Source organism: Eubalaena glacialis, chromosome 6, assembly GCF_028564815.1.
Source record: "Eubalaena glacialis isolate mEubGla1 chromosome 6, mEubGla1.1.hap2.+ XY, whole genome shotgun sequence".
Lineage (NCBI taxonomy): Eukaryota > Metazoa > Chordata > Mammalia > Artiodactyla > Balaenidae > Eubalaena > Eubalaena glacialis.
The window spans coordinates 6,212,605-6,231,568 of NC_083721.1; the positions used below are offsets into that span (position 1 = coordinate 6,212,605).

The window sequence follows — 18,964 nt, forward strand, 5'->3', positions numbered from 1 at the left end:
TGCCTGTTTATTTTTTGGCAAGGAGTATATTGTTCTCTAGAGGATTTCATAGGTTAAAAATTAATTCAAATCCTAGCTATGTTCCACAGGTTAAAAAATTTTTTTTTATTTTGTTATTTGATATGAACTTATAGGCAACATAACAGCAAATAAGAACATTTATAATACTTTTTGAGGGTGTCTGTCTTAAAACCATTAGGGAATTCTTCAGTGTGAAAGTGGAGCTCTGGTCTTCACTGAAAGCCCCATTCTTTTGGTAATGGGGGCCCACATGTGTTTACTACCTACTGAATATATCAAAAAACTCTACTTGGGTGGTGATAGGTTTTCATACATCAGAAGGCTTATCTGTGCTTGCTGGTGGTTACTCTGAAGTTCAAAGTCAAGCAAATGCATGATTTCAGTTATTAATCTTCTTCATGTTCTTTTTTTTTTTTTTTTTTCTTTTCAGTGCCGCAGTGTAGCTCGCGGTTAACAGGGCCGCCGCCGCGGGGGCAAGACGGCCCCAGTTATGCGCAAGCGCGTGCTGCTCTGGCGCTGCAGCCTGACCCCCGGCGCCACGCGCAGGCGCGGCGGGGGCTCAAAGGCAGCGCGTTCTTCATGTTCTTTGCCTTGTTGTTACTGGCATGTATAAACCATTTTAAATTTTAGTAAAGGTTTTCTTTTTATTTATTAAAAAAAGATATGTAAGTAATATTGTTTGCAAAAAAATTAGACAGTAGTTAATAGCAAATAAAATTAAAAACTTCCATAATCTTACTATCTAGAAATAATCACTTTCAGTATTTTAGCACACACCTTTCTCATGGGTAGCAGTATACAGTGTCATTTAATATAATTTACATTCTCAAAAATGTTAGTATTAGACTTAACTGGGTTAGAGGTAGAACCTTTTGTCTATCTAAGAGGATCAAGTGAACATTCTTCAGGAGTAAAAGACATACTGCAGAGCTGGCAACTAGAAAAGCTGGACGAAGGTGAACAAAGTATCTGAAGTACTAATATAATGAGAAATTATGGGACCAAGATACGGGAGATAAGGAAAGCCCATGGAGAGGAACTTGAGTTTGAAGGCATATGCCAGTTTCACAGGAGGTGGCTGAGAAGCTTAGCAGAAATTCTGACAGACTTGTAGGGTTGGGGAGGATATATCTTGGAAGTATGTATGCATAATAAATTCATAATAAATATGCAAATTTCATCAGAGAACTAGAAGTTAGTAAAAAGGAAATTCTAGAATTGAAACATATAACTGAATTTAATAATTCAATGGATGGTTTTAACACCAGATTAGATGCAACTGAAGAAATCAAAGAGAGAATTAATGAGCTGGAAATGAGGTCAGAAGAAAATAAATAGATGGAAGTACAGAGGGAAGAGTTTGGAATGTACTGAAAGAGATTAAGAAATAGCCAGGAAATGCTGAAAAGATTCCACATGTGTATACATACATATATACCGTATGTGTAATTGGAATTCCTGAAGAAGAGGAGAGAATGAAGCAAAAGCTATGCTTGTAGTGATAATAGCTGAGAATTTTGCAAAATATGCTAAAGAAATAAAGCCACAGATTGAAGAAACACTAAGGATCCTGGGCAGAATAAATATACAGACAACTACAACTACTAAACATTACAGTAAAAGCTTTAAAACCGAAGACAAAGAGAAATCTTAAGTAACCAGAGGGGAAAATAAAAAAGGAATAAAACTGACGGCTAGCTTCTCAGTAGAAGCAGTGGAAGTTGATAGACAAAGGAGTGCTCTTCTTGAAGTGTTAATAGGAAATGACTGCCAGTCATGAATTCTGAACCTACTGAAAATACCATTGAACTACAATAAACACATTTTCAGACAAATTGAGAGTTTCTTAGTGATGGAACAGCACTAAGAAGAATTCGAAATAGTATCCATTAGGCAGAGAAGGAGTGTGATCCCAGGCTTGGAGTAAGAAAGAATGAAGAATTAAAAAAAAAAAGTGTGTGGGCAAATGGAAATAAACATTGACTTCATGCAACAAATGTAATGTCTTAGGGTTTTAAATTATGTATGGAATTAAACTAACAGTAATAATAGCTTGTATATTGGGAGGAGGTAACTTTAGTATTTGTTAGATCTTTGCATTTCGTAATCTCTAAAATAATTAAAAGACTAGCAAGAGAATATATAACTACTAAGCTTAATAGAGGGGGAAATATGGAATAATAAAAAGGCAAGAAAGGAAAGAAAAAGAAGTGTGGGAAGAGTACTGAGATGATACTAGGATATCATTAAATGGCAGTGTAATCATAGATTACATGTAAATGCATTAAATGGTCCAGATAAGAGAGAAAGATTTCAGACATAATTGAAAAACAAACCTCACCTTCAATATAAGGGTATAGGGAGTCTGGATGTAAAAAAAAGTAAAGGATGGAAACAATTATCCAAAAATTAACCATAAGAAGGCTGGTATAGCATCCTAATATTATTAGATAAAAAGGCATTAAGGCAAATACCAATTTTAGAGCTAAAGAGGGACAATTTATAATAATTAAATGTTTCATTAGGCAGGAAGAAGAGTTCTGAATTTGTATGTGTTCAGTAACACAGCCTCAAAATACATTAAGCAAAAATAGAACATATGGGGAAAAATAGACCTCCATAATATTAATGGGCGATAAGCACATCTCTGTCTCTCTCAGTAGTTGGAAGAACAGTGTGTCATTAAGAATATAGATTTGAACAATGTAAATAATAAGCTTGATCTGTATGACACATTAGAACACTGCGTATTATATTTGCATCATTTCTTTTCAGTCATAAGTGGATTATTATCTAAATATTATCCACATTCCAACCCTTAAACTAAGTTCTCAATAAATTTGAAAATACTGAAAATAATCTTAAGTATATTCTCCAAGAGTGCTATTAAGCTGGAAATTACTAGCAGCCAGAATTAATAGAATAATCCTCACTTTTATAAATTAAGCAATACACTTTTATGTAACCCATGCATCAAAGATGAAATCACAATAAAAATTTGAGAATATTTTGAACTGATTAATAACGAAAATATTATAATTATAACTTGTGGGATGTAGAGTTTGGTAGCCAACCACCAAGATGGTGCCCAGTGATTCTTGTCTCCTCATACTCTTACCCATTGGTAGTCTCCTTGTTGAATAGGGTTGACCTGTGTAACCTATAGGATACTGGGAAAGTGATGTAGGATGACTTCCATTGCTTGATAGTGGAAGGTTATAAGACAGTGAGAGTCACTATCTTATTCTCTTGACTTGAATGGAAACGTCTGTCTTATTCTCTTGACTCCCATCTTGAGGGATGCCCGCTGTGTCATGTCGACAGGACACTCAGACAGCCCTATGGAAAGGTCTTCATGGTGAATAATTGGAGTCTCCTACCGTAGCCATGTGAGTCGGCCTTTCTGGAAGCATGTCCTCCATCCTCAGTTAAGCCTGGGCTGACATCTTGACTTCAACCTCAGGAGACCCTGAGCCAGAACCACCCTGCTAAGCTGTTCCTGAGTTCTTGACCCTTAGAGACTGTGAAATAATGAATATTTATTGTTGTTTCCAGTAGCTAAGTTTTGGGATACTTTGTTATACAACAGTAGATAATACCCAGCTGAAGCGGTGCTGAAAGGGAAGTTTATAGCCCTCAACGCATATATTAAAGAAAAGGCTGAAATTCAGTGATTAGATGTATTTCTCAGAAAGTTAGAAAAAGGACAAGAAACAATTAAGGATGGAAAAAATAAGCATAACAGTAAAGAGTATCAACAAAGCCAAAAGTTCTTTGAATGAAATACTAAAAATGGTGTAAGACTGAGATTAATCTAGGATCAAAATAGAAATATCATAAATAACTATTATCATATTTGAAAAAGGGAATCACTATAGAACCTTCAGATACTAAAAAGTATATTTTAAAAGTTTTATATGGAAAATTTGAAAAAGTGAAATAGGTAAATATCAGAAAAACACTAAGACTGGCACAGAAAGAAAAATCTGAATAGACCTGTAACTATAAAATGCATTGAATCTGTAGTTAAAATTCTTTCTCTACCTGTTAGTATTTCTGTCAGAAATGTTTAACCTGAATCACATGAGGAAGCAGTCAGACAAATCCAAATGAACAGTTTATGAAAGCAATCTATATCCTTCAAAAGCTTAGTTTCAAAAAGACAAAAGGTGGGAGAACTATTTTATAAGGAAAGTAAAAAATGTGACAAATATAAATATGTGATTTGGATCCTGTCTTTAAGAGAGGAAAAAAAAAAAGAAAACCTATAATGGACATCTGAGAAATTGGGGGAAATTTCAATATTAATTGTATATTAAATGTCTTGAGTCTTATAAATGTATTATGTAGGAGAATATCATTGTCCTTAGGAGATACATGCTGAGGATTTTAGGGTTGAAGTGTCATGATGTCTGCAACTTAGATTCAGATGGTTCAAGTCCATCCAGTAGCCAGGGGCAAGTGTGGCAAAATATTAACGATTGGTGAATCTCGGTGACTGGTATGTGAGTGTTCATTGTACTATTCTTGCAACTCTTATGCAGATTTGAAATATTGCGAAGTGACACTTGGGGAAAATGAACAAACACTGTACTATCACTGCAACTGTTCAACATTAGCAAGTACTACTAAGCAAGAAAAAACAAAAATGTATAAATATTGGAAAGAAAGAGAAAAAAATTCTCATTTTCTTTTTTTTGGCCGTGCCGTGTGGCATGCGGGATCTTAATTCCCTGACCAGGGATCTAACCCCTGCTCCCTGCAGTGGAAGCATGGAGTCCTAACCCCTGGACTGCCAGGGAATTCCCCCAAATTCTCATTTTTTTCAAGCAGTTTGATTACCTACTTGAAAAAGCCAAGAGAATCAATGGAAAATGCCTTGACAGATTTCAGTTTAATCTTACAATAGTTGTGGGAGCAGATAGTGATAACGGCTGCAGAGTATTGTGAATGTACCAAATGCCACTTAATTATACATTTTAGTTTTATTTATTTATTTATTTATGGCTGTGCTGGGTCTTCATTTCTGTGTGAGGGCTTTCTCCAGTTGCGGCAAGCGGGGCCACTCTTCATCGCGGTGCGCGGGCCTCTCACTATCGCGGCCTCTCTTGTTGCGGAGCACAGGCTCCGGACGCGCAGGCTCAGTAGTTGTGGCTCACGGGCCTAGTCGCTCCGCGGCATGTGGGATCTTCCCAGACCAGGGCTTGAACTCGTGTCACCTGCATTGGCAGGCAGATTCTCAACCACTGCGCCACCAGGGAAGCCCCAATTATACATTTGAAAATGGTTAAAGTGGTGAATTTAACGTTGTGTGAATTTTACCCCCTCCTCCACTCCCCCATGCTAATAGCTCTGTCTAGAATGCACATGTGAGCACACAGGAAAGATTTGCATTTTAACAGTTAATAGGACAGCTTACTACCTTTAAATAATGCATTCTTTAATAGCAAAATAGAGGATCAACATACATTAAAGACTTCTTATTTTGCCATTGAATAAGTTGTAAAAGTAGAGGTTATTATGCTCTCAGGCACATGTTATATACTAGACAGTTACTCAGAATGTGTGATTTCAGGAAAACTATTCTGACTTTGGAAGTAGACATGTGAGATTGTAGTACAGAATCACAAAGCCAAAAGGGACTTTGAGAAATTGCAGTTCTTACTGTTTCCTTTATTTAGAGATGCATGTTACAGTCATCAATGAGTAGCTTTGAGGGTGGTTAATAAAACATGGCTATATGTCAGTGATACTGCATTTGAGGAAATGTTGTTACTTAGAAACAGTAAAAGGAAGGCTTCAAAAGTTAAAAATACCTGTTGGGTACTAAAAAAAAAATCTCTTAAAACACAAACTTAAGAGGATTTACCTGGTGAATTCTATTAAAACCTATTAGAACTGCTGAGAGCTTAGTAAAACATGGGACCCATGTCCTAAAACCAAAAGTTTCTTATAAACCATCAATAATCAGTTTGCAAACATAATGAAAAAAGTATATAATTCACAATAGCAACAAAAGCTTCACATAGGAATAAACTTACCAGGAGACGGGAAAGGTCTTGAAAATAATGACAGAACCTTGGGTGGTGGGGAGGGAATAGTCTAATTAAGTGAAAATGTCTACCGTGCTCCTGAATCAGGAGATTCAATGTTGTAAAGATGTCACATCTCCAAATCATGGTATAAAGTCAGTGTATTTACATTTGAAATCCCAGTTGCTTTGTTTTAATGGAACTTGGCATGTTATCAAGTTCATTTAGAAAGAGAAAGATAAGCACAAATAGCCAACCTCCCCCCCCAATCCCTCAAAAAAACAAAAAACCCTCAACTTTTTGCCATACTAGATATTTAAAAATGCTTTAAAAGATGTTATAGAGAAAACAGTATAGTGTCAACCCAGGGCTAGACAAAGACATCAGTGAGACAAAATAGAGAGCAGCAAACGACTTGTGTATCTGTCATATTAAGTCACCTGTGTTCTAACTAACTTTAATTAAAATTCTTAAAGTACTCTGTGTTGGCAAGGTTACAAATTTTACCTTGTTTTAATTTTAATTAACAAGAATATCCAATTGTTAATATAATTTCAGTTATTACTTTTAATGGGATATTCTCTAAAACTCATTGTTAGTCCATGTTCTGAAACATATCTACTTAGATGTAAATAATCACTTAAAAAACCCTTCATTTCATATATTCGAGAGAAGGAGCTTAGAAGAAGCTTCGCTGAAGAAGTCATAGGTTCAAATCCTATCTCTCTTACAAAGTGTATATAACCTTGGGAAAAAGCATGAAACAGAGATAATAAACTATATCTCTCTGGCATGTAATGATACGTAAGTATGTAAATCATACGGAAAAACAAAACCAACCCATTTCTTCCCAACACTTCCTTTCTCTTAATGGCAATCCTGGTCTTCCTTTTGCTTAAGCTCCTTTATCTTGAATGTCTCATGAGTCAGCAAGTTGTGTTGCTTCTTTCATGAAGGTAGGGGGTACTGCCCTCCAGTTACGGTTCTTGGATCAATTGGATTGATTCTCGGTTCTTTATCTTATCTGTTCCTTTTCAATCAATATTGTATACTGCTGTCAGATAGATCTTTGGGTTGCCTTCAGTGTTTTACTTGAGAACTACAGTTAACCTCTTAACTTGCTCTTATCGGGTCGAGATTTTCTATCCATTTAACCCATTTCCATACCACTTCCAAAATGAACACTTAGTCTTACAGATCTTTCTGTTAACTATCACATATCACATTCCCTCTCACTTTTGTATTTTTGTTCATCTTATTCCTTTGCCTAGTGCGTTTTTCTTGTTTTCCTTATATTTTTCTGTCTTTTAAGCTGCCTTAAAAGCTGCGTTTGGTCCAGGATGTCTCTGGACCAAATTGATCTTGCTTTCTCTAGCTTGTTTGTGTAGCACAAATGTTAGCCCTGTTCCGAAGTTACGATATAATTTTTGTGTTTTCTTATAATACTTTTATGGTTTTGTTATTTAAATACTTAAAATGTTGATCACTTGGAATTTATCCTGCTTTACAGTCTGAAGAATGGATCCATTTTTTCCCCAGATTGTTGCACAGTTGTCCCTTTACCATTTATGCATTTACGATCCATTGTTTCCTCAACTGATTGAGATGGCTCCTTTATCTTAAGTCTTGTGTATTAGAGTCCAGTTTGGACTTCACATTTTTCCATTGGTCATTCTGTCATTGTGTACCTACTGTGCCCCATAGTTTTAATTAATCGGCCTTGTGGTAGGTTTCACATTGATAGGACTAGATCTTTACTTTCTCTTTGTAAAAGTTTTTCTGACTGTTCTTGTTAGTTTTGAAAATAATCATTTATTGAGATCACATTACATTTACAAATTAGAGATAGACTTCATTTTTTTACAGGTTATGAGTTTTCACTGCAATAATATCACCTATATTTTGGATTTCTTGTGTTTTACTTAAAGTGTTAGTTGAAGTTAACTTTGAAAAACTGTTTAACTACAGTAGCAGCTCAGGAAGCTGAATTGTAAATGTTATTCCTTTTTAGTTTAGCCCAATGGCCAAAGGCTCTCAAAGATACATGGTCTCTACTGGTGCTGATGGGACAGTTTGTTTTTGGCAGTGGGATTTAGAATCCCTGAAATTCAGGTAAGTGACTTTAATTGTGTAATAAGTTTTCTTTTTTAATGTTGTTACAGTTTAGTCTAGTGAAATGAAATCTGATTATAAAGAGAAATTGTGTATTGTGGTTGCCTTTTTACTTTTGAATTTAATTTTTGTTATATACAGCATATGTGCCATATTGACTACTGTTTACACTGTACGATTTAGATAGTTGGATATGTAAAAGGAGCATAGCCATGCTGTCTTAGTGGGCACATTTTTTTGAAAAAGAAAAAATGATAGTATATATGTGAACATTTTGAAAAATGTTAGAAATGTATAATTACATAGGCAGAAATTTAGGCAGGATCATTTAAGAATCAGACCTGGATTATAGCCCTGCACTGCCCAGTGTGTTACCCGCTAGCCACATGTCTCTATTGAGCACTTCGGATGTGGCTAGTGCAATTGAGGAATCGAATTATTAATTTAAATTTAACTGATACGATCCAGTTACTACAAAACTTTTAAGCATATTTCAAACAACTTGAGTATGTGAATTTAGTTTTTCAGCTATAAGTTTTATGAAATCTGAGTACAGATCAAGTATTTTGGATGAAAACTCTTCAAATTGAGATGTATTATTAGTGTCTAGTATGCTCTGGAAGATTTAAAAGATTTAATAAGAAAGAACCTAAAGTCCTCAATAAAATTTTATTAAAATTGATGTGATATTTTGGATATATTGGTTTAAATGAAGTAAAACTAATTTTATCTTTTTACTTATAATGTGGCTACTAAAAACCCTAGTTTTATCTTTATACTTATGATGTGGCTACTAAAAATTTAAAGTTACACGTGTGGCTCGCATGCCCTTTCTGTTGGACCATGCTATCACCTGGTGGTTCTACATCCTGCTCTGTGGCCTCGATAATGGATTCTCTTACACTGTCTGAGCTTTGGTCACCTAAGTTACAGAACGGGGGTTAGTAGGCTTGCTCTTTCTGTATACTATGTTCTTTATAAGTTTGGGGATTGGACAGTCCTCTAAAATCCATCCAACTATAACAGCATATGTGGAAATATTTGGTATACTGTGAGGTACTAGAAATAAGATTATAACATTTAAATATGCTAGATTAAAACCAATATTTTAAACCATGTTAATGTGCTAAACTAACGTATTTTAAAACATCTTCTTTTCAAGTCCACGTCCCCTGAAGTTCACTGAAAAGCCTAGACCAGGCGTTCAAATGCTTTGTTCTTCTTTTAGTGTTGGTAAGATAACTTTAGTGTTTTTTTCTTAGTTTTCTTTTAGCATTTTGAATGACCACATTATGAGAGAGAGCTGGCAAAAAGGAGTCTTAAAGTGTCCATATGAGCAATTCCTGTGCCATGTGCCCTGTGTGTATGATAAACCAAGAATGTGGTTCTTTTAACTGAACTGCATGTTTTTGGTAGTTTAAATTTGTTTTCCACACATCTTGTGAAATTATTCTCCATTTTCTTTCCTTGTACAGTGGACTTGTGTGAAACCTTTCTTTTTGGGAGAGGTCAAAGATCTTTCCCCATAGAAGTCTGAAAATTTGAACAAGTGAACTTTATATTCCATAGCTAGGTTTAGGTGTGTAAAGCTGTTTGGAAAGCAGAGCCCCTTTTCATGCATTTTCAGAGCCGCAGCATCTTAAAGTCATTGTCACAACTAATACAACAGAGGGAGATAGTGAACATTTCCAGACTGAATTAACTTTTAAAAATTAAGCCTCATTTGATGTGTGCTTCCTGCGCCCCCCCCCCCCCAGCACCACCAAACAATTCTCCAACACTAGTTGGGTGTCCTAGAATTCAACTCAATTCTGACACTACCTACCTAGAGATTAGTGTGAGATCCCACAGGTTAAGGGCTCAGTCCTGCAAGATGCCCCACCTACCCCCAGCCTCAGACCAGGTTGTCACCTGTGCTTCTGATTGATGGGCTATATAGAGCAGAGATTCCCACAACTTCCTCCTTGGGTTTGATTAATTTGCTAGAGCAGCTGACAAAACTCAAACATTTTACTCACTAGATTTTTGGTTTATTATAAAAGGATATAATTCAGGAATAGCCAGATGGAAGAGATGCATAGGATAAAGTACGTGGGAAGGGGCACTCTCTGGGTGTGCCATTCTTCTCTGATCTCCACCTGTCCATCAACCTGGAATCTCTCTGAACCTTGCCCTTTTGGGTTTTTTATGGAGCCTTCATTACATAGGCACAGTTGGTTAAATCATTGGTCATCACTGTTGATTCAGCTGTCTCCCAACTCTCTTATCACATGGTTGGTTCCCCTAGCAGTTAGCTCCCATCCATAGATGCTTTCCAAAAGTCACCTCATTAACATAAACTCTGGTGTGGTTGAAATGGGTTTGATGAAAATCAAGACACCAGTATCACTTCACTTAGGAAATTCTAAGGGTTTTAGGAGTTCTGCCAGAAAAAGGGATGAAGACCAAATATATATTTCTTCCTAAAAGTCACAGCATTACACTGCATTAATTTTAAAAGTTCTTTATATAATGAATTAGAAAACGGATTTATTGAGATAAATTTAGTTTTGGCATAGAGAGCTTGCTTAATTTAATACAGAAATTTGGTTAAGATATTTGTTACAAACTGGATTTTTTAAACCTTAAAATTTTTATTTCAGGTGGTATGTTTTTAGCCACAGGTAGTACTGATCACGTAATCAGAATGTATTTTTTGGGTTTTGAAGCACCTGAAAAAATCGCAGAACTTGAAAGTCACACTGTAAGTATTTACATTTTAAAATTCTGTAGATTGTTAATATTCCTGTTGGTACATAACCTCATATTGCTAAGGGAAATTGTTACTGATTTTAATTTTAACTTAAATTTAGGGGAAATTGGATTTAAAGGTGAAGCATGATATTGACAAACTCAGCACCTTACGGTGCCAAATACTTTGCAGTGGTTATTTCAGCTTTAAGTCCAAACTCTTGATTATGATAATTAATCTGGGTGGATTAGGTTTGAATTGGGTCTATTTATCTAAACCAAGCTCATGAAATTAGAATGCTGTTTTATCAATGTGTACTAAGATAGATAACTGTCGGTATTCTGGAGTGCTGGTTAGCGATCAGGTCATCTTTTCTCCTATAGGAAGTTCTGTGAAGTTATTTGATAAAAAAATCACTTTAAAAGAAATTATTATTATTATTTTTTGCACATAATCATCGAAGTGAATGTACCTTGTTTTCAGCTGCTTAAACCTTTTATTTTGATTACTTTCTACACATATCAATTTTTATACAGATGTAATTAATTGCAAATACCGCTTTAATTTTAGAAGTAGGCTTCTTTTTACCGCATGTGTCTATCTTTGAGACAAGAGCTGTATCTTAGTCTTATTAGGTTCGTAGGTAGATTCTTTGCACTTAAACGTACAATATATGTTTGAATGGCAGGGTTAAGCAGCGTAAGTGCATATCTCTAGCTTTAAACCAAATATGCTTCTGGCTCTAAAACTGAGTGGGTTTTCTTTGTGTACAGACTATGTAGATGATTACTTTTGTGTTTGGTTTTTTCCCCTCTTTAGGATAAAGTTGATAGTATCCAATTTTGTAACAATGGTGATCGGTAAGTAAGTGTGTGTGTGTTTGTTTTTTAAATTTTTTAATTTAATTTTTTTTTATACAACAGGTTATTAGCCATCCATTTTATACACATCAGTATATACATGTCAATCCCAATCTCCCAATTCATCCCACCCCACCCCCACCATGTTTGTATTTGTGAGTGTGTTTTTAGGTAAATATACTATGCTTCCTATTAGTATAACTAATATATCACTTTGTAGGTATATATCATATTGCAGGTACTGGTTAGTAAATGTAATAATTGAAGGAAAAGTGTCTGGGGCAGGGAGGAAACAATTAAATGTAAGTTTTTAGAATTGTAGTTTCTGCAGCCCCCTACGACCAAAAGTAGTTTTTCTTTATCTCACTGCTGGCTAAATGTTTGATTTATAGGAATATTAGGTGTAAAGATAAAGAAATTTGTTATATTTGAGTAGTTAAAAGAAAATCTTTTCTAATCAATCACTGTGAATGCAACAGAATTATCACTTAAATTAAATCCTTTGTGGTCCCCAGTGTCTTTTCAGGTACCATTCCTAAACTGTGATTTTTTAACACTTAACTTTATTAAATGATTGATTTATTTTTACACATGGCTAGCATGAATTAATTTGAGTTTAGAGTTAAAATGCTTATAATGGTGCTTTTGGTTTTACTGTTTCTTCCATACATTTTTAATTGTCCTTCTCCCCCCACACCCCCCCTCCAAATACTTATTGTACATTGTCTTTTCAAAACAGTCTATTCGAGAAGCTAGTGATTGAGTTTGAAATGTGCTTTGCTTAATAGGGCCAGGCAAATCATAGCAAACCAGATTTTCTCTGTTTAGATACACGCTAAATTCCCTGTCTTTTGGAATTAACACCTATAGATTTACCTGCAGTCAAGATAGCTACATTAAAAATTTTTTCACTTGAAATTTTAACCGTAGCCCTTGGTAGCACGTATGTGAGTAGAAGATCTTCTTTTCTTTTAAGGTTTTTAAGTGGTAGCAGAGATGGAACAGCACGGATTTGGAGATTTGAGCAGTTAGAATGGAGAAGCATCTTACTGGATATGGCTACAAGAATCTCAGGGTAAGTTGAGACGGATTGTTTCTAAGTAGGTGCATCCTAAGTACTTGGTCTCTCTCTCTCTCTCTCTGGTTGGTTGATTGCTTTGTTCAGGGGACTGGAGCCACCTCCTATTAGAAGAGCTGCGATCTAAGTGAATGGCTCCCTCCTGCACATCTGACAGATAAATACTTAAACCTCGTATATTCTTTTTTTTTAAGAATTAATTAATTAATTAATTAATTATTGGCTGCGTTGGATCTTCGTTGCTGCGCGCGGGCTTTCTCTAGTTGCGGCGAGCAGGGGCTACTCTGTTGCGGTGTGCGGGCTTCTCGTTGCGGTGGCTTCTCTTGTTGCAGAGCACGGGCTCTAGGCGCACGGGCTCAGTAGTTGTGGCTCGCAGGCTCTAGAGCACAGGCTCAGTAGTTGTGGTGCACGGGCTTAGTTGCTCCGCGGCATGTGGGATCTTCCTGGACCAGGACTCAAACCCGTGTCCCCTGCGTTGGCAGGCGGATTCTTAACCACTGTGCCACCAGGGAAGTCCCCGCCTACTATTTCAAAAAATATATAAAAATAACTCAAGTATATCAAGTGTGGAAATTTTCAGAAAATTCTCCTTTTTGAAGCTAGGATTTTTGGAATTTTTAAGAAGTCACTTACAGCTACTTCTGGCGAAAAAAAGCAAACAAACACACTTTAAGTTTAAAAAAATTGGGCTCCAGTGGGAGTGAAAATTTTTCTTTTTGTATGCTGAAATTTTGGTTTGTAAAATGGCATTGAAGGCAAGTTTGTCTAACTGTCCCCCTCCCTCAACCTCCAAAGTCTCAAAAATGTATCTTGAGCATCTTTGAGATAAGTTTAGTACTTTCCAAGATAAATATTACAAATTTCAAATACATTGCTTTTTTGGTTTGTATATTTTGGGAGGCAGTACAGGTGGTGGAAAGAATATGTGTTTTGGAGTCAGACCTTTGCTCAAATACCATTTATACTGTTTATAGCTATATAATTTTGAGAACATCATTTAATATTTATTAATCTGTTTCATCATCTGGGAAGTGAGACTACCTGCCTTTAAGTATTGTTGGCAATTTTAAATCATATGAAAATTTCTAGCACTGCTTGGTCTAGAGTAGGCATATCAATGTTCTTAGCAGTTTTTCTGAGAAATGTTACACATTTTAGACATCTTCATGTCTGCTTTATTTTTAGTAATAGTAGGAGAAATTAACCCATTCTCTGCTGTGGCTCAAACAATTGTATTGGATTTCAAAATAAATTTGATATTAATATTTTTGTGAAATAATCTGTGGTAGAGAATGGAAAGAATACATACTAGAAATCTGATAATCCTTGTTCACAAACAAATCTTTACGATTATTTAAGGATGTTACATCTGGATATTTAGAAGCATCTTAGTGTGAAAGTGAAAAATAATGGAAGAATGGCAGTGAAGAACATTTGAAATGGTATTCGCCCATGAACAATTATTTTATTAGGCAAAATAGGAATACCATTGTAAAAACTTGAATAGAAATTTTTAAATGAGACTGAAAACTGTTTATTTTTCTTGTTGTCGCCCTCTCTTCATGGAGAGAACTTTTCTTGTATTTTCCCTCGTGGTGGAAATATTCTTTTCTCATTTAAAGTTTTACTTATTTCATATCTTGAAAGGCAGTGTTTTCTGTGTGTAAAAATTGATGGATATATTTGTTTTAGTGTTCTAATCTTGGCTAATCAACTTGATGAAATGCAACACGTCTGTTAGTAAATTCAAATGAAGCGTGGAGGGTCTTAGCCTGTATTCCATTTTGTCATTTATTTATTTACTTATTTGGCTGCGTTGGGTCTTAGTTGTGGCATGTGGGATCTTCGTTGCGGCATGCAGGCTTCTCTTTAGTTGTGGTGCACGGGCTCCGTAGTTGTGGCACGTGGCCCAGTTGCCCCGTGGCATCTGGGATCCTGGTTCCCCGACCAGGGCTCAAACCCGTGTCCCTGGCATTGGAAGGTGGATTCTTAACCACTGCACCACCAGGGAAGTCCCCTATTGTCTTTTATGTTACACTTCCTCTGATCAGTCTAGTTAGAATTATTCTCTCATTTGTGTTCCATGGTGCTTACATAGATGGGTGTTACATAGCACTCATTCCATATTCTTGTAGCCGTTTTCTTTAAAATACGTGTTTATTATATGCTTAATCATTTCTTAGAATGTGCTCTATGATTTCAGATGCAGCTAGGTCCCCCCATTCCCCCCAACCCCATACTACTGACTGCTGTATTTTATTCAGAAGCTTTGCATATTGCTTTCATAAAGGCAGCAAAACACTGCAGACGTGTATCCAAGACCGTTCTTGGCAAGGACCTGTAGGAACAGTTTATAGGGAAGTAGAAAGAGTTGAATGCAGCTCATTTACAGTTCAGCAAATTGAGAGTCTGTGTCAGGCACTTTACTAGACATTGGGGTCATAAAGATGAATTTCTTTCTTTCTGTCTTCCTGAAGTTTTTTGTCATCTATAGAGAGTGAAGCAGTTGAAAGTATTACTTACAGGGCTTGGGGTCAGGAGAAGGGAATAATTAGAAAAGAGGTAGAGAGAAAAAGCTTTGCTTTCATGAGCAGTGGCGGTATTCTGAAATCTGCCTGTATTCAGTCTCCGAACGGTTTGTAAATCATCCCTTACCCCTCGGGATTTTGCCCTTATCTGTTTATAGATAACCTGTTGCGGGTCAGATGTGATGAACTCTCTATCGAGTTGGTAAGGTATGGACATGAGCTGGATTACTTTAGTTATTTTTGTATCGATGAGGGATTGTGTACATAGTACAGCCTCCTACACATATAGCATTGCACATTTCATATTTTTTTTCTTAGAGATTTATCTTTAGAAGAGGAAAGGTTTATGAAACCCAAAGTAACAATGATAGCTTGGAATCAGAATGATAGCATTGTTGTCACAGCTGTGAATGATCATGTCCTCAAAGTGTGGAATTCTTATACTGGACAGCTGCTTCATAACTTATTGGTAGGTAGTTTTTATAAAATATAACAAATCAAAAATTTTTGAACTATAATTTTATTTTTAATAAACATGTTTCATTTATATTATCAAATGAATAGAAATTTGTATATATACTAATGTATAAATTACTGTCATTAATACATATTTAAAAACTCTTATACACTGTGACAATATGGGCTTTTAATTTTAAACTTATAACTTGCAAACCCTCCTTAACTGTATGACTTTGTTGAATAAAGGGACATGCTGATGAAGTATTTGTTTTGGAGACACATCCCTTTGATTCCAGAATTATGTTATCTGCAGGACATGATGGCAGCATATTCATATGGGATATTACAAAAGGCACCAAGATGAAACATTATTTTAATATGGTAAGTGGAGTGAGAGGTATCTTCATGCATGTTTGCATTTGTTTCACGTATTTGGATAATGAAGTGTAGCCAGAAACCGATCTGCATATTTTGGCAGTTTATATTTCTAGGAATCAGGGCACTACTTAGTCTGATAAATATCTGATAGCCATATATACATACATACATACATACAAATGTGAAATTAATCTGTATAACTAATTCACATGAGGGAAAGATTTTCAAAATTTATTTATTTAGCTTTGTGTGTGTGAATTTGTCCCCGTCTGTGTTTATATTGGCAAAATTATGGTAATTCACACAACTTTTTCACTATTTAAATTTATTAAAACATTTGATAGTAAGGACTTCCTGGCCATCCAGTGGTTAAGACTCAGCACTTCCAATGCAGGGGAACTAAGATCCCACATGGCACGTGGTGCGGCCAAAAAAAAAAATTTGATAATTAAAAATAATACTCAGTAGAGTCATCTAGGGAATCAAACATCATTGTTTTTCAGCGTTTCTTCTTTTTGCACATGAATATTTGAAAACCAGATTACGATCTTATTGCATGTTTTTAGCATTTCTTATACATAACTACAATACAGTTACCAAAATAGGCAAATTTAACATTGATAAAGTAGCATTATCTAATCCAGGTTTACATTCAAATTTTGTCAGTTGTCCTAATAATGCCTTTATAGTTATATTTTACCCCTTGGACCAGGATCTAATTCAGGATCATGCATTGTATTAAGTAGTTATGTATCTCTAGTTTTGTAAAATCAATAATTCTGCCTTTTTTTTTTTCCTATATCTTGCCCTTTTACAGGCAAGTAATGTTACAGGATATCTTTGTTTTATCTGATATTTCTTCATGATTCAATACTGTTTCACATTTTTTTTTTTATAAGATGTACAATTTGCAAATATTTTATTCTGTGAGTTGTTCTTCACTTTTTTTTTTAAAAGATTTTAATTAATTAATTAATTAATTTTTGGCTGTGTTGGGTCTTCGTTTCTGTGCGAGGGCTTTCTCCAGTTGCAGTGAGCGGGGGCCACTCTTCATCGCGGTGCGCGGGCCTCTCACTGTTACGGCCTCTTTTGTTGCGGAGCGCAGGCTCCAGACGCGCAGGCTCAGTAGTTGTGGCTCACGGGCCCAGTTGCTCCGCGGCATATGGGATCCTCCCAAACCAGGGCGCGAACCCGCGTCCCCTGCATTGTCAGGCAGACTCTCAACCACTGCGCCACCAGGGAAGCCCCACATTTTTTTGATGTAATAAAACATAAATGATAGTGTGCCCTCCATTATATTAGAAGGCACATGATATTTATATGTTCCACTGTTATATGGTGATAATTATTAATATTTGGTTAAGGTGGCATCTGCCAAGTTTCCCCACTGATTTTTAAAATAGTTGTTTTTTTCTTTGTAAATCTTAAACTAATTTTTTCAGAGACTATGTAAATGTCTGGTTCCTCATTAAACTTTCACAAATATCAGTATCCATCGAAGGCTTTCTAATGGCATCGTTCTTTACATGTTTATTAGTTGGCATTCTTGCACATAGTTTTGTAATCCTTTCTCATTTTATATAAAGAATGTTTTCCAAACCCTTAAGTATTTTTTAAGAATTTGCAAATATATTTTTGATGGTAAATTCAGCCTATCTTAGAAGTATGTTACCTATATAGTTAATTTACTGTTGTTGAGTATTTAAGTGGTTTCTAAAATATGCACAGCAACAATACTTTGAATGTTTTTATACATGGCTGTTTAGGTAGATCCCTGATTATTTCCTTGGGATAAATTCTGAGGGAAATGTGTAAAAGGGCTTGTACATTGTTAAGACTTTTGATTTTTATATATATATATATCTCATATATATATGATAGGTTTTATACCGTTACTCTTCAGTTTATATTGAGGTCCAATGCAAACTATAATTAATTTTTGAGACAATATAGTAGCATCCTATAGGTGAATGATTCTTAGATATTTGATTGAAGACCATCTTAGTTCATGTGTTCCATGTTTTTGTTGGTTTTTTTTGACCTTAAAATTTTAATTTCAATGTGCTTACACTGGACAGTTTCTTCAACAAACAGTTTAAAATACAGTTTTTTATTTATTAACATTAAGTGCACTAAAACAACTCAAATAGCATGCCCCAAGTACATCATTAGGCATCTCTGAAACTTGCATCTCTGTTCAAATTACTGGAAAAAGAACTAAGCCTTCTTCAGTTTTTCTATGGCCTTAAAATTCATAGGTACATCCATCTTTTAATTAGCCTTTAAAACTCAATAGGAACATTACATACTAAATTTAATCTATTAAAACAGAAAACTACATTAATTCAGACTTTAAACAGAATATAAGCTAAAATAACCTCTAAGCCAAAGAGTAATCTGAAAAAAGTCTCAAATGGGCAACGATGATCTTATTTCCAGTCAGACACCAAAAATTGGCCTTGTATACTGAATTCTTCTTACCTTTACTGCTCATCTGAGAGTCTCCTAATTCTTTAATGCTAGACAAATTACTTACGGTTGTAAACTACTAACAAAAACAGTATTTCATTAAGTAAATAGTTAACATAATGTGACACTGAAGTGTTCTCCAGGCACAGTTGCAGGTCGTATTTTGTCAGGAATCATTGTGTAGGACTCTTCAGACTGTGGGTAAAAACTGGAGACTGTCTTGCTCTGCCTAGGTAGGTTTGCCCACTTGGGAAAACTTCCTTCTCAGCAGGTACCCTTAGCAAAGCTTTTGGTGC

At 35.5% G+C, this 18,964-nt stretch overlaps 1 protein-coding gene and 1 non-coding gene across 4 annotated transcripts in view; one reads left to right on the plus strand and one right to left on the minus strand.

Moving 5' to 3' along the window:
* BRWD1 (bromodomain and WD repeat domain containing 1) overlaps window positions 1–18,964 on the plus strand; it is a 123,223-nt gene that overhangs the window by 31,327 nt on the left and 72,932 nt on the right. For all 3 annotated transcript variants that reach the window (XM_061193903.1, XM_061193904.1, XM_061193902.1), the window contains exons 9-15: window positions 8,065–8,165; window positions 9,328–9,398; window positions 10,808–10,908; window positions 11,716–11,756; window positions 12,733–12,831; window positions 15,681–15,831; window positions 16,068–16,202. In XM_061193903.1, the coding sequence (XP_061049886.1) occupies window positions 8,065–8,165; window positions 9,328–9,398; window positions 10,808–10,908; window positions 11,716–11,756; window positions 12,733–12,831; window positions 15,681–15,831; window positions 16,068–16,202 (699 nt within the window). The remainder of the gene's footprint in view (window positions 1–8,064; window positions 8,166–9,327; window positions 9,399–10,807; window positions 10,909–11,715; window positions 11,757–12,732; window positions 12,832–15,680; window positions 15,832–16,067; window positions 16,203–18,964) is intronic.
* On the minus strand, window positions 457–593 carry LOC133094178 (small nucleolar RNA SNORA76). Its single transcript, XR_009701395.1, has one exon. It is a non-coding gene; the product is annotated as a small nucleolar RNA SNORA76 (small nucleolar RNA).